We start from the raw sequence: 24,721 nt of genomic DNA on the forward strand, positions 1-24,721 counted from the left end.
TTAAGACCATGTCATCTATTATTGCTCTAATTTCAACTTCTGTTCTCAAATGGCCAAGAAAGATGCTGTAACTTCATGTATTATCAGTGTTTCCCAGAGAAGCCCACTGTCTTACAGAATAATGAAAAAACAACTACTCCTACAAAACGTGATTTTAAGCAAAGATATTCTTCCCATTCTTTCCTATTCTTACTTATTTTCATTTGGAGACAACATGAAGCTCTTTTCCTTTTTCTAATTAGCATGATGGCATCACTACACTACCATTTGTCATTCTAAAAGTAATCATCCCCCAGATCACAGGATCTCATGGCAGCTCACTGCAGTCTACAACTACAAAGTGTAGTTAATATACTATTAATACATGACTCAGTCACTGAAGCTACAACCACCATATGGCATTACAAAGACATGCTTCACTACATTCCACTAAAATATAACTAGCTTTGCTGAAAGGCTTCAAGCTGAAGCTAAAAGCAAGAACGTAGCAAATACTACAAAAGCAAGATAACCAGTTACTGTTTTAAGAGGAATCACCCAAACAGATACATGACCCTTGAATGAAGCTGTCTGGAAAAGAAAACACCACAACAAACCAACCAAAACCAAACAACCTTCTTGAGAAAACAAATTTTACAGGCAAGTACTATGCACAGTAAAAGTTACCAGACTGTTACAAAGAAATTAATTACATTCATCCCCCATCACATCCGTATTACAGATGACTTGATTAATCTGGCATTGCACAATCAGGAGCCTACAGAAGTCATCTAGGGAAAAAAATAATAACTATGTTTGTGTAACTAGGAACAGGGAGATCTCTCAATAATGCCAGCAGAACTAATCAATTTTTTTTTCTCGACTTCAGATTCAGATTCCTGCAAAGGCAGGAAGTAAACAGTGTTGGAATACCTGAAAGAAGGAGCAGAAGTCTTTCTTGTGACTGCTAAACTGAGAACAGGGTATCTATAAACGCAGATATAGTGTTTGGACATGGTTACCAATTCTTTGTAAATTTAAGGACAACAACGCAAAACAAAACACCTCACAGCATTCCAGTCTATGCCTTGTTCAAAATTTGTTACTTTCTATTTATGTTGCATTTTAACTTAAGCATTTTTCTCAGCGAACAAAGGGATTTTGAAAAAGGGATATATTTTAGCTTAAGAGTAGAAAAATAAATTTGAATTGGAGGGAATGTTGTGATTGTTTTCCATCCAAAGCAGATGCAACCTGAATTTGAAAGAATTTCCACGCAATTCTGAAGAAACGTCTACACGTTTCTGAATCTTCTGATACTCCTTGGGCTAATGGTGAAAACGTGAGCATGACAGGAGGGAAAGATGACTCCTTTCTAATTCAACAGTGCATCATATTTTACATATTTGGTCTGAACAAATATATAAATAATTAATTAAATAAATTTCTTTATTGCTGTTATTACCTCCCGGCCATTTTGGACACCTTGCATCATCCCCATTAACTTAAAATTCTTAATGTACAACACATCTTTAAAATTTATCCCTTCTCTCTCTTAACAGTCAATTCATTTCCATGCTCTGTAAACTTCTATATTTTTCTACCTCACAGTTGTGTAGTCCATTTAAAATTCTTATTCATCAGTCAGTCTCATAGCTCACTATGGTACCTAAAGAGCAGTTGGTCATCTACATGAAACTATTACATTTAATAATTTCAGCCTTCCATTTATGACTGTCCTTCGCATCCACAGTTTCTTGCTGTGTCACTCTATGCCAGTTTGAGTACTCCCTTCTTTCCTTTCTCCTTTGTATCTTGGTATCTGCTTGCCTCTTGGAATCACCTCAGCTCACCATCACAACAAGCATCCTGAAAACCAGCTTCTTCTGAAGTCCCACAGACCCATGATATATTTGTACCTTCTATCCTCATGTATAAATACTCATTTCCCTTGTCCAACAGCTATTATGTAAGCAATATATATTGAATAAATTGTGAAGTAATGCACTGAACAAGGGCAGACAACAGAATTGTAACCTTTTAGCAAAAATCAGTCAGATGATAACACATGTGGTTTAAGCAAGTATTGGCAGCACTGAATTAACTTTGCCACCCTGACTCTTGCTAAATCCTCCAGACCACTTTAGACTCCCAGAGCATATTAGGAAGACATTACAATCTTCCACAAAGAAAGCTGAGTATTTAAGTGAAAAATTAGACCAACTGGGTATCCCAAAGAAACAGCTGGATTCCAGTTAAACTAAACCACCAGGTCTTCTTCTTGTTTCTAAGAATTTTTGTTTGGTGGTTTTTATTTTTAATTTTTAAAGGTTTTGGTTTTTTTGCTTACAGCTAAAACAGAGAATGCAGTTTAGAATCGCTGAGCTCAGCACTGGTCAAAACCTCCCCAAAAGTGTCTACTTCAAACCAGATCAAGTAGGGTAATCATGGCTGATGTACAGTACAGTGGCGTAGCTCTTGATTTGAGAGTGAAAAAACCCATATCCTCATATAAAGACATGTGCCTTCAAGACCTGGGATGCTTCACTCATTGCGCACAAAGAAAATAAGAGATTTTTGAAATCTATTCCCCAAATAGTATTGATCTGTGCCACCACATTATAAAATCCCCACAGAAAATCACACCATGAAACCATCTTCTATAGCACACTCACTGAAATCAGGAGTCTGACATGCTATACCCTTCTGGATTCAGCTTTCATGGCCATCTTGCTATGCTTCTGCCTGTGAATTTGTTTCACAAATCAAAATGTTTCAAATTAATGAATTCTATCTCAAGAGAGATATTATAATTCGGAACATAATCAGGAGAAAGGGAAGGATCCTTGAAGTAGTTCATACACCTGTGGCAGGTAAAACTACTGTTTACCAGTGAACCATTTGTCTTGGCTTCCTTTCTAAACTACGAGCAGTGAGAATTATTTCACAAAGGGTCTTTTGGGGCTTATTTCAATATCCTGATATAGAAAACTTCATTTTGAAACACAGGTCACTTAGCTGAAGCAGATCCTTCCTTCTCTTTAATCCAAATTCCTTTTCCATTCATTTAAAACTCTAAATGTTAAAAGTATAAACAGCCAAGTAAGATGTCTTTGTTAGAGAAATGATCTTAATAACTACTTTGTGCTAATTAAGTACATTTTTTTAAATTTCCTTTTTAATGCATTTTATAAGCATAGATATAATTTACATGAAATCAAGTATATTCACAGCTGTTAAGTGGACTGTAGACAATAATTAGATAGTTATCCTAGAAATAAGCATGGAGGATACCAGTTACAGTAATGTGAGTTTAATGACAATGTTCAGGCAGAAGCTTAATGTTACTGAATAGCCAGGTCTGACAGCTTTAAAAGGAAAAAAAAAAAAAAGTCTAAAATGTTATTCTCTTAAGATAAGAGAACAGAATTAAATACAAGACTACATTTTAAATTACAGATCGTGGTAATAACATTAAGTGTTCCTATGAGTCTCAAAGTCATAATTAACCTGGGAATATTTAGATTTCTAATTATTGTAGTGTTCCCTAGTGATATTAACATAAAATGTGGTATTTTCCATATCCTCTAGTTATCTTCAGATCAGGAATACAGTCTATTATTTGCAGTTGCTATGCATCCTCATTTTTTTTTTAATCAGGTGAAATTAAACCCTACAGAAGGTTCTTCACAGAAGAAGCACTTGCTCTTGTGAGCAAGCAAAACAGGTAAGAAATTATGAGATAACATATAAAATATTAGAAAGTGCTAAGTGCAAGTGCTAAGAAAGTGCAACAGTTTCACTCCTAATCTTATCTTGCTAGTAATATTGAATTGTTCAAAAGAGTTTCTGGGCCTTAAAAAGAACCCTGTGTAAACAAAGGCTATAAAGACTTTTTTCCCTCTGCAAAAAGGGAAGAAAATCAAGTAAGGCAGATGTAAAAGCACTAACCTGAGCATATGGGCTGCATTGAAAACAACATCAAATTCTGTATTATCAAGTTCAGCTGCTTTTTTTGCCATCTCAGCTGCTTCTATCAGGCGGGATTCTTCTAGGAGGAACTGACCTGCAATGGAGTGCATGAATGTGAGCCCACAGAAAAAGAGTGATGCATAGTACTTCAGACACTAGAGTTAGAAAAAGAAATTTTAAAAATCAATACACATTCACATGTCTCAGATGCAATGTTTAGTCATTTGTTGATTTGCTCTGTATTTCAGTATCTTTAAAATGTAGTAAATATAGAAAAAATGCAATAAATATGGCAGGTAATAATGAACTGCAATATTTGCAGAATATATTTATGAATAGTGAGAATGATACAATAAAACTCAGCCATCAAGAAACAATACCCCTAACCCCCAAGAAGCCTGCCATTTAAGAATTTGTCCTTCTACCTATACATTGATCTTCCCTTCCTAAAATAAAATAAAATATCCAAAAATTAAATATTTGCATTTTAAAAGCATATCTCAAAATCACATAAAAATATATATTGTGTTACATATATGCACACATATTTCTTTAGCTTTAGAATTATAAATTATAAATTACACTTTGCTTTAAAATTATTATATATAAGCATACTTTGATGATGCATTTGATCATGCATTTCCCTAACACAACGGACAACTTTTTACAAGTTTCCTACATGCTCCTTACAGCTCACACAAAAAATGGAAGATGGTGAGAATCAAGTGACTGAATTTTTACAAATTACTAAGATTAAAGCAAGGTAAAACTGAAACTAACAAATAATTTACCATGAACCAAACTTCAGTTCAAGTACAGTAGTTTCAAAACTAAACACACAACAACTAGTAGACCTCTATAAAAATTAGTTTTCCATTGAAGAAGATGGAAAAAATAACACTTTGCAAGGTACACAAACCACCTTATGGCTGCTTCTTTTAACACGTGATTTATAAAATGTGTTATTTTTGGATCAAGGACTTTGATTCAAAGGGTTTCAGCTGTCTAGCCTCTGTGTCTATGTAACCTTATATTTGGAAAGTGTAGTGATCATTTCAGCATCTCATCCATCCTTTTTCGTCTTACTTTGTAAAGTATGATCACTCAACCAAAAGTTCACCAAGTCATCATTGGCCACAAGCATCTTCAGGAAGACATTACTTCCTCTCATGGTGAGGGATTTTCTTCTTTTCTTGCCTGCTTTCTTCTTGCATTCCCTGTTACTTACATGCTCCCTACATGCACATGCAGAAAATCCACTTAGCGAGAGCTAGCAAGGTCTGCAGGGGCACAGCAAATCCAGTGATGCTCTGGGACAATGAACACATTTGCAAAAGGAATTATCTCAATACAAAAAAGTAATGAAAGGCAGCTTTCATAGCTTTATATTTTCTCTCTGAGTATATTTTGACTTGGCAAGAGATTGAACACTGTTTACTCAGTCACTTATATCTTAGTTATTCAGACCTGCAAAAAGTCTTAGAAAAGCATTCAGGTGTCTTTCTGCATTCCAAGCATAAAGTTTGCTTGCTTTGGTTACATCCACACTCCAATATGTGTCATCCTTTCATGCATTATGATGCTTTGTACTCATTGTTTCTAGAAACAGATTTCCAAAAAGGTTTTCTCACACAGAGTAGTAAGTATATAAGTAATTAAAAAGAGAGAAAAACATAAAAAGAAAACATATGAAAACAGTCTGGATCATAAGAAATTAATTTGTCTTCAGAATTAGAAACTATTGTTTGAGCCATCAGTGGGAGTTTCTTATGAAGGGGGGAAAAAAAAAAAAAAAAGTTGACAAAATACTACAAGGTTTTGGCTTTGTTTTTTTTCTTTTGGGTACCACACCAGGGTATGCCTTTTATATAGCAGGACAAGCTCAGATATGAATCTGAAAATTCTCAGACAAGTAAATCTATCAACTACAATAGGCAGTTTGTATCTTTTGATTGGGGCTGAATGCAATTAAATTTCTTCAAAGAAAACTCTCTGAAAAAAACTTGTCCTACAAGTATCCCTGTTCTCTTCAAACAAATTAACTAAAACAGAATCGCTAATCTTTAGATCCATGCTAAAGCAAACCAGCCTTAAATTGTTTATATTAAGGTTATTTTGTTAAAGAAAGCACTGGGTTAGCAGAATGAGACACTAATAGCAATATATTATTGATACCTCCAACCAGGGGAAAGAAAGGGGACATAACATTTTAGATTTCAAGACATGGTGAACATGTAAGATAATTCTATAAAAATATATATACTGAATTTAGGAAAATTATTTTGCAGCTTAGAAATTAAAAATGTCAGCTGGTCATTAAGATAATTAGTTCCAGAAGCAGAAAAAAAAAAAACTTTCACTATTGTCTTCCATAAAAATTACTCAAAGATTTTTAGAAACTGATCTTTAGAAACATACTTCCAGATTCCGAATGAAATATTTAACACTAAAGATCGAGAGGTATTATCTTATTTATCTTGTGTTGTGTATTTATAATTACCCCTAGTGTAATAAAATGTTATAAATACATTCTACTTCACGTGACATAATCAACAAATTTCCTTTCTCTGGACTAATTTTATTAAACAGTGAAATATCTGCACTTCATTTATGTAATTTCTAAAACATAACATTACTGGAAACCATTTCAAACCAATACTAACAATTTAGTGGTGCTCTCAAGCAACACACTAGGTTAATTCTTAGCTCTTTAGGACATCCATAAGATCAACATATACTGAAAATACTATGAAATTCATACATGCTTTATATTTCTACGAAAAGTCTAATTTAGAACAGGACATTTTGTTATATTTACTGATAAGCAAGTGCACTTCTAGGTGCTTTAGTTAAAAGCTTCTTTTCATTAATTGTTTTTCTAGGATTTTGGCTGTTTACATTCCATTAGTCTACATGGACATATAAAAAATGTCAGCAACAACTCTAAACTGATATTTTAAATTCTTAAAACCAGAATTTGCTCTCCATTTACTATTAGGCCTCTAAAAAGTGTCTCTATAATAGGATTATTATGTAACATATTAAAGGATTATTTTTATTACAGGATTACCTAAGTTAACTAAAACTAATCTCAAGTACTGCAGGACAACAGCCAAGTATGAGTAACACTTTCAGTTCTCCAGAAAAGAAAATCCTAGGGCTGTGCATTACCATAAATGAGTCTCTCCTCTATACTAGAGATGGTAATAATACTGGAGATAACTCATGCTGAGTTGGGAGCATGGGAGAGCCTTCTGAAATCAACTGCAGCATGCTTTTCACCCAAACCCTTACAGAATACTGACTGCAAACAAAAGAGGGGAATGCCTCGTAACTGCCTTACTCACTGCCCGAGTAGAAGTGTTTTAATCAGAAGCTGCTGATTAAGCATTTTCTTAAATGGATGGGCTCTAAAAATAATTAACTGGTATTTTCTTGATCTAGTGGAAAATTCAATACTTGAGTGTACAGGTGTGTGGTGGTTTTCACCCACCAGCATTCAAGCACTCACACAGCTGCTCACTCCCCCCCAGCCCAGCAGGGTGAAAGGAGAAAACAGGAAGAACAAAAGTAAGAAAAACTTGTGGGTCAAGATAAAGACAGCTTAGTAGATTAAGAGGAAACAAAAAATAAAATAAAAAAATAATAGAAGCAGGGAAGTGAAGGAAATTGCTCACTACTGCTCACATATACACTGGTGTCCAGCCAGTTTCCAAACAAAGGCCAATTTCGAAGCCAACCCCCCTCTTCTTTCTCCCCAGTTCTAATTGCTGAACATGATGTTATATGATATGGCATATCCCCTGGATAAGCTGTCCAAGCTGTGCCCCTTCCCAATCACCTGCCCACCCCCAGCCTACATGCTGAGGGGGCAGAGTGGGAAAAAGAGAAAGCCTTAACACTGTTCAAGCACTGTTCAGCAACAGCCAAAACAGTGGTTTGTCATCAAGGCTGTTTTTTTAGCCAGAAATCCAAAACATACCAGGTTGTTATGAAGAAAGCTAACTGTGTCCCCGCCCGACCCAGTACAAGGTGGAAACTTTCAGCTGACAAACGATTTGCCAAGATCTTCTGAAAGGCATACCAATTTTATTAATACATCTACATCTAATTTAAAGCACCTAAATATAGAGATAGCTCATTTTGAAAACATTAGCCACCATTCCTCTTAAATTTATACAAGAATGAACGGGATTGGCAGTTCAGTACTGCACTTTCATTAAAAACCAGAATGTTTCCTGTCGAAGCCATAAAGATGTGTTCTTCCCAAGAGAGGAGCACTAGCAGGGCAGAACATTGGCAAGGTGTTGAAGGTGGATCAGAAGGTTTGATTCACAAGCCCCTCCATCCAGGAACCACTTGTGTGGGTTTAAATTTACAGGCAGGATTTTTTTCTCTGACAGGTAGCTGGCAAACGGCATGATTTATGGGACACTGCCCAGTATCACATACAGAGCTTTCTTATTGCAGGTGTCATGACTTCAACTCTTGCCAACAACATAAATTATGGTGGCCTTATTGGTTTTTGGAATGAGAACCAGCTTTTGAGAACACAGCTTTCAAAAAAGCTCTGAATCCCAGATTTTCCTTCTTCAAGGAAAGGGTATTTCTCATTACTCTTCTTCTAGAAAGGGTGTGGGAAATACAGTGTAGGTTCAGGTATGATCTTCAACAACACTGTTCATTGCCTGGAACATTACTTTTTTTAACAGATGTTTCTACCTTTCTTGTTAGACAGCACAGAGCTGAGCGGAAATGTGTAGCCAAGAGTGATTAAAGACCTTTGACAGCAGAGAACTGATCCAATACTTTACTATTATTTTAGTTATTTTACCCTAAACAAAGACATCTAACATAGAACTAACACAGAACTAGCATAAAACCTAAATAATTCAGTACCTAGAGCCTCATTTAAACTTACTTTTTCCTAAAAATACTGAAAAATAAGGTAACAGTATATATGTAATTTAAACAACAACAACAAAAAAATCCAGTTCCTACAACTTGAAAAAAACCCCACAACTTATTTTCATCCTCTGTCAAAATTTAAACAAATATTTATCCACAAAGATGAAGCCATAAAGCTCTCTGTCCTGTACAATTGTCTCTCTACAATGATCATAATTATTTGTAAAGCATTTTAAGACATATGCCAAGGCCAGTTTAAAAACTATGTATCTGAATTAGTAGTTCTGCTGCTTTCTTCTCATAGGAAAGGTACTAATTGGTTGGGATAGGCCTATGTGTAACCATCTTTTATGTTCAGAGCACAAAGGCGTTGGTGTCTTCCTCTAGAATGGGCTCAACTATTCCTTAAAGGCACTACAGGCTTTTATTTTACTAGATAAAAGTGCAAGTTGCACCAATCTTTCTTTAATTGAAATGTTCTTTCTCTTTTACTTGCTGGCAAACATTCAAAGGTACTTTATATCAGAATAGAGTAGATTCTGAAATAGCTCATCTTGCTACAGCTGCTTTTAAAAAGAACCATTTTTGGTGTTCTCAGGATGCTGTTGGTCCTGCACTGAATCAAATTTCAACAACTTACACTCCTATCCTTGTATCTTCATTAATCCCGGCAAAACTGAGTTAACTATCTTCAGAGTAAGAAGGAAAAAACTTCTATTCCAACCATAATAGGGAACTTCTTCTACTATCCATTTGTCAGTAAGCCTTCTGCATCTTATCGTCTTCAAGAGAGTTTTATCCTTCAGTGGCAGCAACTTAAACAACTATATTAACATGAAAAGTGGATATATCAATACCATGGACTTAACTGTCAAATCTGTTTATAATAAACGTCAGTAGAAGTTCTTTCAGCACATTCAACATTGAGGATTTGAAGCTGATTTGATACATCCAAAGCATGTCAAGTTTCATCAGAAACCAAAACAGAGATCAGGTTCTGGCTGACCCAATGCACACTATGTCTGTCTTTGAAGCACACAGCAAAGCTATAAGATGGTGTCTAGAGAACTGAACGACATTCTCACTGGCATGTGCAGATCCACAGCTGAAGTCACTGTCAACTTCAACTCTGCTGTAGCAATGCAGAGCAAAAGAGCAGATTCAACTAGAGATTTCTGAATGGAAAATTTCAATAGCATTCTGTGGAAGAAATGAGAGGAGAGACCATATCTGCAAGTTGTTTTCCAAAGCTTTTCAGGTGATGAATCAGTGTTGCAAGATGCCAAGTCAACAGACATGACCTAATGCAACTGCTTCCTTTAAGAGTTTCAAAACAGATTCATTGGCTGTGAATGAGCAGTTCCCAGAGCAAGTGAATGTTTGCTTAAAGATCCAGCTTTCCAGCCCTGTTAAGACAATTTCTTGCTGAATGTGTAGGATGTGACGGGGAAAGCAAAGGGAACTTAACTTACATCAGAATCACCTAGATGGTAGCAGCATTCTAATTTCTTTTTATATTCGATTCCATCTTTAAATAAAGCTGTTCTCTGGCTCTCTCACTGGAAGGGCTTTTGGGGAGTTTATCCCTGTACTTGTTACCATTGAGAAAATTATTTCATGCAAATAAAATATACAGAAAGACTATGCAAGCCAGTGGGTAGTGCAACATCAATATTTGCATTGGCATAGAAAAAATATTTTTTATTAGCCTTTTTCTTTGTCTGAAAAACTTATCTGTTGCAGTTGTGCTAAATATACCATTGGATGTAATCCAGAGCACAACCAGAGATAAGAGAGAATAAATGAAATTGCAAGCCTATGGGACTTGATGACTGAACTCATGACCACATCTGGATCATTGGAAGCTCTCACTAAAACATAAGATTAATGATGGAATCATATAATACAGAGGACCTCATGTTTTACAAATACTAAGCAAGATTCTGGACCCTATGTCATTCCCCAGACACCTGATGATGTATAAGGTTTGGAAAACTTGAACCTGGATGGAAAAGAACTATCCAGTTACACTTGTGTAGCAGCTCCAGGCTATCTCTTAAAAAATCATTGTAAGATGGCACTCAGAGGTTAAAATGTGACCATTAACAAAAAAGTCTCATTGCTCATGCCACAAGCTTTTTCAGTTCCTGCAGAAACCTCACATTTTGGCAACATGAAAGCAGCATAAAGCCACATTTCTACCCTGCCTCTGATCTTCAATTTCTATACCACATCTTGTCTAGTATATTGTGCTGAGGAAGCAGAGTCAACCATGTATTTGGGATGTCAGAATTATTAGATTTAAGGATAAACTCAAGGGAAGAGCCAGAAACATGGAAATTCCATGGCTTTTAGGGTCAGTGACCCAGCCTGTTTGGAAATACTTCACTGCATTCCACTTAAGTGATTGGTTCTAAAGGGAGTTTGGAATAAATAGTTACTATAGTGGTTTGTAATAATCTTCTTTTAATGTTGTGTGATAGAAATAGCCTAGAGAGCAACAAAAAGCACTTGACAGCTTATGTACATATACCTTTGTACACTAATTTTTTTACAGTTGCCAAGAAAACTGCAGACAAGACTTAAAATTGGTATATTCTTCTGAATAGCTCAATTTCTGGTATATTCTTCTCTAGCTTCAGTCTGGAGTTAAGAAATACGGTCTATGTTAACAGCAACTCAAGATTTTCTTAAAAGTTATTACAGAGACTTTTGGGAGCAGAAAGGTCAGAAGTTTAATGAAGTCTTTCTGCAAGTCAGTTACATCTCTCTTCCTGCTTTGGGTCTAGTAATCCTGTCTTCCTGGAATGACATTCATTGATATTGTAGGAGGAGGCATAAGCCATAGTCCAAAGTCAGGATCTTAATTTGATAGCACTATATGCTCAAGACAGAGACACCCTTCCTTCAAAGAGCACGTATGTTTTAGGTGTAATTTGAGTATCATAAACTTGTTTTCTAGTTTCCAAACAAAATAATTATCTATCTAATCTTGGATTTCCAAAAGACTTAAAAAGGCTAAAAACTTTTCCTCTTCTAAGACATTCATGAGTCCATGTTGTGAAGGCTGGCAAAGTTACTTAGTGATGGACACACTACATCTAGTTGGCTTTGACCCCATTTCATCAAGGAATTTATTTTCTCAATACACAGTCACCATGGAGCACCTGGTGTTCCCAAGGGAGCAGACCCAGGCACTCTCTTTCATTTGTCATCTGCCATGTATTTCATTTAGCTCAGTCAGAACTAGACAATTCATTCATTGGAATTAGGAATTGTGAAATCAGTGTTATTAATTTCATTGACAAAGATAAAAACTGACCTTCCTATGGACTAGGGTGACATTTCTTCCACAGGACTAAAACTCTCATGAAGAAATGAGTCAGACTACGTTACTCTCTCACCACTGATATTTTTCTTATCAATAAAACTTTGACATTTTATTTTTATATTATTGCACTTCTTTCTTCATAAGATCTTTTCCTTAAATACATGGTAGAAAAGTAAAGCTTTCCCAGGCTGCTCTTCAGGCAATGAAGAACAAAGACACAGAGCTCCAACACTGTGAACAATGTGACTACACAGAAATAAGAAATATATCACATTTAAGAAGAAACTTGAATGCAAATCCATAAACATATGTAAATTTTCATACTCACTAACACAGGTACTTGTTTAACTTAAAAGACTGAAAAAAATGGTGCCTGAAAAATCCCCATCTATCATATTTCAATGAAACATATTTTGAAGCTCAAACCACAGTAGTTCCAACCATTTTCAGGCTGGGACTGCGAAGTGGTAAACTAGTCATCTTTGGGAGCAAGACTGATACAAAGTGCTCACAGACAGGAGAAAATTTAGGCAGCAGAAAGGCTGAAAGTTCTGTGCTGAAACAATGAATAGAAAGGCTTAGGATGTCAGTGAAAATGCAAAATCAGAAGCTAAACTTGTGTAAAAAACCCCCAGATAATACCATATTATCTATAAAAAACCGTACAAAATTATCACCAATTCAAAAGTGAAAGATAATGTTAAAAAAAAAAAAAAGTTAAAATGTCTGGGAACATGTTAATCTGTTCTTCCTTCAATGAGAGTATAGTTAATACGATTCAGTTTTACCTAATCTGACAGCATGTTTCTTGTTTTGTTTTAGATCTGTAACTGGGAATGCACTGAAAAAGGCAGATGATCAATGTGAGTTGCCTAATTAAGTTAATGCATAATTAAACGAATAAGAATAATCCATTTTTATAATGAAACAGGAATCATTAAACAATTCAGTTATTAGAAACAATACATTATTCAAAGGAAACTATTTTAAAAGGAGGTCTCACTGGTGATTACTAAAAATAGAGTCAATTTGAACATCCTGTTGGGTTCTAGACTTCCCCATTCCAATTAAGCCATTACAAAGGTAAGGGAGGAGGGACCTCTGTAAACACATTAATCTTGAAACCCCACTTGTTTCTGTCTCTTTTTCTCCTCACTCCTTGTTCGTTATGTTGGAGGGAGGCCACCCCATGTATTTTAAGAGACATGGTAGCAAAAGCTATTTTTAACAAGTAAAAGGAACTCTGCTTTACTGGTAGGGGTTTTTTGGGTGTTTGTTTTCTAAACATCAAATTATCCAGGAAATACGATTATTTTGGAGGTAAAATATTTGCACAACTTTCACTGTAGCTTTCTGTGATTTTTTTGTTTTGTTTTGTTTGCTCATTTGTTTAAGTGAAAACTAGTACAGAAAGCCTTCAACTACTTCAAACTACTCAACCACACTGCATTCAACTAACCATCTCAATGAAAAGATACTGAAGAATTTATTTTTGTTTCTTTTCAAACAGACAAGCACTTAAGTATTTCACTGTGTGCAATTAATCTCATCTATTTGCACTGACAAATTTTACACAGAATCTTTCTTCTCCTAAAATGGGCTCAGTGCAGACAAAACCAGGAGATCTCCATTTTCTTTGTGGGTGATCAATACTGTGTCCAAAACAAAATAACTTCTGGGCCATAATGCCTCTGGTCTGACATGGCTTAAAATGTCTATATTCGGCACACTTGTTAACAATTCGTTCTGGTTTGGTGGGTTTTTTGGTAGCAGGGAAAGGGCCCCAGGAGTGGCTCCGGTAAGAAGCTGAGAAGCTCCCCCTGCTCCAAAACCCAGCCAAGGAGCCATTAGAGGGACAATAGATGCACCTCAGTGATTAACAGACGAAAGAATCAACATTAACACCAGAGCAGAGAAGCACCTAGGGGAGAAGAGCTGTGCTGGAGGAGGAGAGCAGTGCTGGTGGTTGGTGAGGAAGAAGGGGAAGAAGGGGAAGAAGGTGCCCAAGCAGAAGTTTCCCTGCAACCCATGGCAAGATGGCAGCTGTCCCCCTGCATTGTTTAATTTGGTTTAGTCAAACCTGTTCACTTTAAGTCTTCTTTAATAAATTGTGTATTAAATACACCCAGTAAAAAGCCTCAGACTTTATAGGAGCTTTCAGATCTAGAATATGAAATAATCTCCTCCAGTGTTTTAGTTTAAAAACTTGTAGGCTGTGACAAAAATAATTATTTCCATTGCCAGAGAATTAAAAAAAAAAAAAAAAAGGAAAATTTATGCTTATGCACTCTTTCCTCTGTCATTTTTTCTTCTTCATTTACATGCATTGTCTCTCTTTAATCTGTTAGATGTTTCTGGTAGTGTACTGTGTACCTGAGTAGCTTCTATCAGATCACACATCGAGACTCACATATTCAGAAAACAGTTATGCACAAAGTTCTGATGTTCAGGTAACCTGCATATAGGAAATGAAAAAGAGAGAAAGCAGAAGAAAAGCAGAAAAGAAGGAAAAAGGGGAAAAGAAGGGGAAAATGTGGACAGGTGAGCAGCTGCCTGCATGTCAGCCTGAGGGATGACTGCCACCCTCTGTGGTTACCAGAGCAAAAGCCACTCCCCCTCTTTTGTCCAATGAAGCAGCAACACTACACTGTGCAGGAATTTGTATCTCTTCTGCTTTTCACTAGTTCCCCCTTCAGACATCTCCAAGCATAATGAGTTTCAGAAACACTGCTTCAAATCTAAATCCACTGAAATCGAAAGCCAGCAAATTACCTATAGAGAACCAATTATAGCACTAGCTCGATCAGATAAATGTCCTGTGGTGGTATTATCCCAAGAAGAACCATGAAACTGTTCACCTCTCTCCAAATTTTCATCTGATCAAATACGCTGACTCCTGCACCAAATCACATCTAGGAACAGCTTCTTTGGCTTAAAGCCTGAATTAAAGCACATTATAATACAAACGTAAGCCCCTTAAAAGTTACAGAATATCAACAATATTTCCTGATACCTCCAAAAAAAGTCCAAAAGGTTAGAAGTCAAAAAGAACATCTGCACATCCTGAGAGCACAAATTTTAAGTGTGTGCATGCATGTACACTTGGAAGAAAATCTTCAGTCCATTTATTACTGCTACTCCATCAACACACTGTTGTGACCCAAGTGACCACTATATTAATTTGCTGTTCTGTGAGGTATGTGGTTTTTTAGGGCTGATGCCAACTATTTTATTCTTTGTTCTGACAATTTCATGCTGAGATAAAAAGTAATCTCTAAGATTTACATGCAAAATACAGATGAGTTTCCCCACAGTTTAATACTTGGCAAAAAGGATAGGGACTGTATCTGTGACAAGGTGCTAAGACAAATTAGTGAGAAGAAATAAAGCTTCAAGTGTCCACTAGGGATTTCTGTGTAATATTTGGAATGTCCCTGGTAACATACACTACAGATTCCTGATCCATAGAAGAAAGAAGTGCAAGGGGGAAAGGAAAGAAAGAAAGAAAAGCAAGGACAATTTCTTTCAATTTTACAAAATCCTGTTCTCAAAGTGACAAGGTTTTGGGATCACCACTACTATGTAGACATGTAAGTCAAGCACAAGTAAACTGTATCTTTCTCATAACTTCTTTGATACAAACATGGAGAGTAAAATCACTGAATTTGGTGAGGTGGTTAGAAGTTGTACAATCAAAATAAGAGGTTTCACCTGCATTCAGTAGAGCTCCCTGTATATCTAGTGACTGGTATAGACAACCTTCTTGTGTCTACAGCCCTTCAGCATCACATTTTACTATGCTGGCATTGCAAACACTGACTAAATTTTGCTCTTCACTCCTCATCTGCAGAGCAGAATCTCAATGTTGCAATAATGACCTCGGCACAAGAACACAGAAACCACTCTGTACCTGTGACACAATAAAGGAAAACTTGCTAAATTTTTTAGTGAATCATCTTCATTAAGAAAAAACCCACAGCATTTTAATATTGTAGTCTAGTAATGAAGTAGATGAATGATGATTTGAATAACCTTGCTTTTAGTTTATAGGGCACTTGAAAAGGACATAGGAAATACTGCAGGAAAAGACAGGTAAGTTGATTAAGAAATGAGAGAGAAAAAGAAAAAAAGTCTATACCTGTAATAAAATATATAAAGTCGTAACTTCAATTGCCAGGATTGATTGTTGAGACCTGCCTTTGAATTTCTATGCAAACAGATTTCCTAATAACTAAGGATAGATTTCTTAATAACAAAGGCTGGAAGGGCCTTCAGTAGAATTTCAAGAAACAACTGCTGCAACTTTCCCTCATCTTGAGATTCAACTATACCTATATCCAGCTGAAATAATGGAGTTTGTGTGCACATACTTCCTTATCAGTTTTACCTGTATAGGCATAAGTAGAAGACAAGGCCACTAACCACAATGAACCATAACGCAAAGTAACGCAGCACTGGGCAACATTCATTTAAATAGCATGACATGTTCTAAATAACTGCATGCATTAATTCTGAGAGCTTACACACAGAATTTTATACCACATAGGGCCAAACAGAAATACAATGTGTGAGCAATTCAGGAAAAGAAAGCACACAAAGTAAAAACCTGGTTATTATGTGAGATTAATTTTCCCTTTTGGCCACTAATTTTCACTTGATTTTACATTTACTAGTTAGAATTGGAAGAGGAAATTAAAACAATATAGAAAGATATATATAACATGCCTGTGGTTCCCTACCTTCTTCCTTAACTAAGATGAAATGTATTACTTCTTTCTATATTTTCCAATTGGAATGACATAGCTTGCATTTTTAGATTTGCCTATTATCAGCTTTAAAATACAGTAAGAATTAGTCCATAAAGTTAAATATTTTTGGTTTCTTGGGACTAATGACATCTGAAAATATTTTTTGCACATCTAGCAAAAACAATCCAAAGTTATAAAGATACCTTCATATTAACTGTGTGCTTTAAACACATGCGTGGCCTAGTGTGACAACAGTATAGCCAACCAGTCAAAACGTTTTGTAATAATTATCCATTTCAACCCATGAAGATGCTGGGAAGGGGGTAGACGTAAGGCCTGTAAGTCTTCAACAAAAAGCAGACACTTTGATAAACAGAACTCACACACACTGAAATAAAACTAGTTGCCCACCCACCAACAGCAAGCCAAGTTAGGCCAAAACTATTAATAATAATATTCCAGGCCATGAAATTTCAACATATGGCAACAGTCACCTTTTTTTCTTTCCCAGAGAGGCCGTAGTTCTGAAAATCCCCTCAGAGGAGGAAAGCTATGCAAAATACGGAAATCTTCACCTCTCCTTCTACAGTGATTAACAAATTGAAATGGAGATGAACTTATACATGGCAGATTAGTTTCCTTCCCTTTAAAGACGGTGTTTTGCCAGTAGCACTCTTCAAATCCTTAATGACTCAGAGAGATTAACAACAATCTTGGAATACGTGTGGAAACCCAATCTATCTGAAACGTACCGTAATGCATGTAGCAGTTTCCTTTGGTAGGATCCAGCTGAATGGCCTTCACAAAGTACTTTTCTGCCTCACTTTTGCGTCCCTTAAGAAAAAAAAAAATCAACAAAAAAGGAAAAATTATTTTAACACTGTGTTACCATTCTGTGCAGTTACAATTTCAAAATTCCAGGCACTAGAGAAAAACAACTACTATTATCACCAGACTTAAATGAAGTAGATATGAATGTTTAAATGCTACATAAAGTTTTGTGGTCAGCTACTTTATGCTGCAGATCTCCAGACTGAGGAAGAAATGCATCCAACATCGTCAGTGTCCAAGAGGTAAGGAAGCATTAGAAATGTATTGCCAAAAAATATTTTAAAGGGCTTTGGGTGAACATCAAGCTCCATGCTACTTTTCTGGACAGGCATCAAGATGTGCATTACACAGACCCAAGCTAAAATCAGAAAGGGAAGATAGGAGGGAGCTTTAGTCATGCTCTTAAAATAAAACAAAAACAAAAGAACAAAAAAAAAAATAGGGGGGGGAGAGGAAAGGAAGAAACATGTTTTGGTTCTATGAAATCATAGAATATCTCAAATTGGAAGGGACCCATAAGGATCATACAGTCCAATTCCCTGCTCCTTGCAGGACCACCTAAATCATATCACTAAAAGTGTTGTCCAATAGCTCCTTAAACTCTGACAAGCTTGGTGCCATGTCCACTTGTCTGGGGAGTCTGTTCCAGTGACTGACCACTCTCTCCCAGTGCTTTTCCTGATATCTAATCTGAACTCCCCCTAATGCAGCTTCAGTCCATTTCCCTGTGTCCTAAATAACAGAGTCAACAGTAAAGTCACCACAAATGAAGGTATATAAATAGAAAATATTTCTGATTTTAATATGAGAAGCAAGATTTCATCAGGAATTAATTCTGTCAACCATAAAACATAACTGAAATAGAAAAGGTAATTTTTAAAGACAATGGTCAGTGGTACAATGAAACAGTTAAAAATCGCAAACCAGCAGAAATTATGGTAAAAAGAATAGATGTGCTCTAAACCATTTTTTTCTTAAGACTAAAATCACCAAGCCACTAAAGCTGCATTATGGTATACAAATGCCAGAGCAGATCCATTAGTGGCCATTACTCCTTTCATGAAGAAAACAGTAATATTGGATTAGCCTAGTCTGATTCTCAAAACACAAATCACCGTCAGTTACTCAATAAGATACTTGTGACCTGCTTATCCCTATCCCCATGAAATTAGTTGCTGCGGTTTGTGCTACAAAATGAAAGGCCTCCAGAATAAAGAACCGTTAAGCTTAACCACTGTGGAAGAAAGGCATTGTGGTCTTCACCTCTCAAGGTTGCCTTGAGTATTATTTCACAGATATAAGCATATAGGCTTTCTCAAGTTTTGTGGTCTGGAAACAGGCACAGCACAGATCCTGCACTATCCCACAAGTTAACATAGGAATAATAACCATGTCTGTTCGTGATTACAGCTGCTCCAAATTCTCAGTGTTTCCCACAAGGGCCTTAGAGACAATGAAATAAAGAGAGAGAAAGAAGTTGTGCAGCACACCAAGAACTACATCAAGACCAAGTTCCATTAAATGAACATAGAGGCAGCATTTCGAAGAGATCATCCTGGCAGAGATACAAGCAGGCTTATCATTTACAATATTCCATTTTCACAGAATAAATGTCCATTGGAGGTAAGAATTTAGCCTTGTTATTTATTAAACTTTCTTTGGTAAACCCATATACCTTAAAACTATATCCACATGGCACAAGGCTTCTGTCAATCAAATGGTGCAACTACATAATAAAGTGCTCTGTCTTATACTGCAATGCCTCTCATCCGTGTTTTGTTTTATTTTTTTCTAAATATTTTTTAAAAACCCAAACCAACAAAACAACAAAACCCCCACAAACAAAAACAGACTTATCATCTGTAGCCCAGACTGATTTGTCCTCATCTACTAAGTGCATAAAGCCACATCTATAGATGAAATGCAATTTCTTTTTCAACCATAACTGAGAACAAAAGATGAAGAAAATAATCTCCAATTGAAAACTCAATGTAAATTTTGGTGACTATAAAATAATTATTCAAATTTAAATAACTGGGGAGAGGGTGATAATTAAACACTTAATTTTGCACATTTAACTCTCAGGTTGGCATGATTAGTCTGGCAAAAGGTACCATGTCATATGCAAGCCCAGCCTTGAGGTATCAAAATGGCAGGCACTAGGCCTATGTATCACTAAGCACTGACAGAATTAACATCTACAGATTTTGCATCATTGCTGTTTTGGTTGTGCTTTTTTTTTTTTTTTAACAGACTAACATAATTAGTTTTAGCTGGTTGCACTTTGTCTCTGTGTCTGTTTCTGGAATGTAAAATGCACTATTTTTAGTTCATTGAATACAGTCAAAAAGTACCTAGCTTCTGCCTACAGAGCTGTGACTATAAGGCCACAAACATTTGTCAGACATGATTACTTTTCATTTACTGGGTTCACAAAAAATACATGACTGCTTTACTGTTTTTGGCACTTTCTAAATGGCATATTGCACTCAAGTTCAGGCCAGTCAGGAGACCTGCAGTACATAATGATGACATGTGCCATGACTGGCACAGGAATAACTGTGCTATTAACAGAGGCAAATACTCATTAACAGATAAAGGGGAGAAAAACTTTACATTATATCACCAAAGACATGAAATCATCTGACTATAAATGATCTGCATAACTCTGTTTCTTCACATTGGTCATTATTTTCATATATCCACATTTGTCAAAAAAATTAAAAGGAAGAATAAAAGCCTTTTCTTGCAGAACCGCATTCTGAGGAACCTTGCATCACAACATCTACAATGTCCTCGTTGGTGCCTTTTGCCTGCTGCTACAATGTCAGTATCTCAGCACAGATTTAATACATCTATGTTTGTGTCAAATTATATAAAATCCAATAATTTGACAGAATCAGGCCATTTCACAATAAAATTTATCAACTTTTTTCAACTATCTAATGTACACCTTAACTACCATAACACAGTGTACACACTATATAGTGAGATTAAAACAGCAATTCCAGTCACTGTCCCTTCCCACTGTATGTGTTCACTGTTAAATAAAACACATGGCATAAGGCAATAAAATTTTAACTTTTAAAGAAATTACAAATAATTGTTTATACAGCTGAAAAATACTGACTTGGGGCAGGAAGGCATTTTATGTGCATGTTCACTGTTATGTGTGTTGACCCGCACAAATGCAGGCATTGAGAACCACTGGAAACATCCCAACTTCTAGCAGCACGGGTGTGCAGTTGTATATGCACCACCACATGCCTTGGCAATTTTACAAAGAGAAAAAAAGTTTACAACTGCATGCTAGCAGACTTATTTGAAGGATAAAAAAGTTATTCATAAGATTTTAATGGAAGGACTTGACGGCTCTGAGGATTAATAATGGGATACAAAATACCTTTCACCTGTTAGTCACCAGTTCATATCCAGTCCAGGTCGGTAGCTAATGAAAAGGTGCTACCTGACAACTACTGCTTTGCTCAGGAGAAGTAAGTGTGTGGTCTTAGCCCAAGCCATAATGGAGATCCTCTGCACAGACGCACTGGCATATTTATGGCTTTTCAGTGCAGAGACCAGTGAGGCAGAATCATAAAACAATGAATGGCCATCTTATTGCTGGGGGGAGAAAAAAAACTTAATGAAGACACTTCAATAATTAATTTGGATGACTATGCTGGTATTCTCCTTACCTTAATCTAATGCCTATAATGAGGACAAACAGTTTTCCATTAATAAAATGTTGTGATTTAACCCCAGCTGGCAACTGAGCACCACACAGCTGCTTGATCACTCCACCCACTTGGTGGGAAGGAGAATCAAAAACAAAAGTAAAACTCAAGGGTTGAGACAAGAACCGTTTCATAATTGAAATAATTTTTAAAAAAATACTAATATTAATACTACTACTAATAGTATGAAAAGCAAGATAACAAAAAGAAAGAGAAATAAAATCCAAAGAAGGCGGATGATGCACAATGCAATGACTCATCACCGGCTGACCCATGCCCAGCCAGTCCTCAGGCAACAATCTCCTCTGGTCAACTCTCCTCAGTTTACATACTGAGCATGACAACGTATGGTATGGAATAACCCTTTAGCTAGTTTGGGTCAGCTGTCCTGGCTGTGCTCTCTCCCAGCTTCTTCACTTCCTCACTAGCAGAGCACAGGAACCTGAAAAGTCCTTGACTTAGGCTAAGTGCTACTGAGCAACAACAAAAACATCAGTGTATTATTATCACTATTCTCATTCAAAATCCAAAACACAGCACTTTAAAGGCTACTAGGAAGAAAATTATTTCAGCCTAAACTAAACATAAATATAACTTTTTTTTTTTTTTTCCTCTTGTTCCTAAATAAATTGCCCATGATTATCACCTTCCAGCAATACCAACAACTTTAAAAGGTAAAAGGTGAATGTAACTGACATGTGGCTCTTATAACCTAGTATGTCATTTGCCCTGGCTTTCAGAAATACTCCATTCTCCACAAATCATGCAGACTTCAAATCAGAATGGCTGGTTGCTTCCGGCTTTGCGAGCCAAACAGCTTAAGTGTTTAAATATGAATTCAGGAGCTTGTTTTTTAAGATCAGTTCTTTGTAGAAGCTGACTACAAGGGTTTTTTTTGTTTTATGGGTTGACAGGACCCTGAGATGCTAGTAAAATCAGCTCTGAATAACCCTCTTGTGGAAACTATGATGAAACAGCAGCAACCAATAAGCTGGTTCAACAAATTAGGTGGCCTCTGCAATTTAAACCAACTTTTTATTTTGGAAATAATATTTTTTTCTTCAAAGAGTGCAAGGGTTTAATCAGTAGAGCAGAGATTTCACTCTTCAATACAGTTTTATCAGCTTTAACTGGTAATAACGTGATTGCATAAAGAACTCCAGTTTGTGTCACAAAAGCATTTGACCGTCATTCCCCACATCTGCTCAATTTTCTCTGGCAAGCATTCACTTTTTAAATAAAAATAATTGAATTATGTAAAGATTTCTAAATGGGAGATTGATTAAACTGTGGACACTGAATACAGAAAACTATTATTTTACATATTTCCGTCTTCCTCTACAGGACATTTTAAAGTCATAGAGAGACTAAGGATAGTAAAAAGGTCTGAACTGAACCTGTGACTTCATTTGATGTTTCTGTGAGTTATTTCAGACCTGCATATCTGTTTCATAACCAGCTTATTTTGCCTTAAAAAATGTCTGTTACAGGACAGGTAAAACACAATTTAAATGGTGTATAAATGAGTGAATTAGTGATACATTCTGGAAGTTTTTAGTTAGCTAGAGCAAAGACACAGGAACTAGAGTTCATCTTACAACTAGGTCACTGACATATGCAAGCTCTCCATCCCTCCTCTAAATATTAACACTTAAGAAGTATTCAAGCATCTAAATGGATGGATTCTTCTGTTCTCTCATTTTGCTATTATTTCTACATTTCATTTTGTTATTATTTCTACAACTTTCACCTTCGTTCTGCATTACAATGTGAATATATTGCACCGTAACTTTTATGTGAAATGCCAGTCCCACTGAAATACATGGGACTTGCGTTGTTGACATCAAAGATCTAAAATTTATCTGTCTCTGTATTTCCTGTGCAGCAAAGAGACAACTCTTGCCTCTTAAGCTCATCTTTATCATAATTAAGTAAGAACAACTGAACATGGCAGAAAAGCAGTGACTTCTAGAGATTAACCTCTGGCCCAGAAAAAAAACACACAAGGCAAGATTTGTAATAAGAAGTACTATATATATAATTAGAAAAACAGATAGTTGTGCAGGGAGGAGATTACAGTCACAGAAAGCCCTCTTTGCCCAACTAATATCAGTGGGCTTCTAAAAGACGCTAACTTAAAAAACAATGTTTTCCTGTCTCATATCCCTTAGATGACCAGACTGTGAAACAGTACTGTTATTAGTACTGATTCTCTCAAGATTTGGCTCTCTAATACCTTCAAGAACAAGATAATTTTATCTCTTTGGTGTAATGTATTAATCTTGGTGTATGACAGCAAGGATTTTATTATTTTGGAGGAAGCTAGGGTATAATTCTCTGTCTACTAATACACAATCATTCACTGTATACGAATCTTTATCTCACAGTAAATGTGAGGCAACTTTCTCATCATTGTCCAGTGTGACACATTCATATACCCCTGGTCCTGAGGTCATGACTGATGCTCTCCTTCCCAGTCATTTTACTGGACCAGGATATCTATACCCATGTGAGTCTATGCATACTGCTTCTTTAATCCAGCATATTACTTTTAAAAATAAGCCATGGTAGAATCAGTAAAATGCAACATCTTGGTTTAGTTTAATCCTGTTTGCACCTTAAGTGCTCTGCTTCTATCTAAACATATCACGTTAGTCCTCCTTCAACCACAAGTGGATTGTTATTCACTGAAAATCCATCTACTAGCATGACTGAGATTCTATGAAGTTGGCATAATTCTACGAGCCAAGGTTATTTTAGAGAGTAATAACATAAACTGGGTTCTTAGGTCTACATCTACAGGGATAATTAATGGCATGATTATTAGAGAGCTGCGATACAAGTATTGTCTGTACACATAGATTTAGGAATCTAAAGCATAGCTCATAACTCTATTGATTTGGGGCATGATTAAGCCTATTAAGGTGATATTTTCTTCAAGTAAAGCAGTATGTATCTGATTAAAGAATAATATATTAGAGGTATTTGTCTTCCATTTTCTTATTTCATGGGTCTCATATTACAAAAAGCATTCCTGCTTTATATAAGCATTCAAAATAATATAGTAAAGAATACAGGAATAGGATTTTTTTTGCCTCTTTAAGTTTATTTTGGCTGTTTTATTTTTGTATATTTTAAAATATATACCTATTTTTCAGACTTTGTTTTTAGGTAACTTAAACTCCAAAAGGAATTTATCTTGTTATATCACTGTTAAA

At 36.0% G+C, this 24,721-nt stretch overlaps 2 protein-coding genes across 2 annotated transcripts in view; one reads left to right on the top strand and one right to left on the bottom strand.

Moving 5' to 3' along the window:
- SLC6A15 (solute carrier family 6 member 15) overlaps positions 1–24,721 on the top strand; it is a 1,002,329-nt gene that overhangs the window by 720,177 nt on the left and 257,431 nt on the right. The gene's annotated exons all lie outside the window — the stretch shown is intronic.
- The window catches only part of TMTC2 (transmembrane O-mannosyltransferase targeting cadherins 2), a 249,038-nt gene that overhangs the window by 27,320 nt on the left and 196,997 nt on the right, over positions 1–24,721 (bottom strand). Inside the window, exons 9-10 of the mRNA XM_051608986.1 lie at positions 17,691–17,772; positions 3,931–4,045 (exon numbers count right to left, since the gene is read on the bottom strand). Coding sequence (XP_051464946.1) covers positions 3,931–4,045; positions 17,691–17,772 — 197 coding nt within the window. The remainder of the gene's footprint in view (positions 1–3,930; positions 4,046–17,690; positions 17,773–24,721) is intronic.

The sequence above is a fragment of the Apus apus genome, chromosome 1 (genome assembly GCF_020740795.1).
Source record: "Apus apus isolate bApuApu2 chromosome 1, bApuApu2.pri.cur, whole genome shotgun sequence".
In the NCBI taxonomy this organism is placed as follows: Eukaryota; Metazoa; Chordata; class Aves; order Apodiformes; family Apodidae; genus Apus; species Apus apus.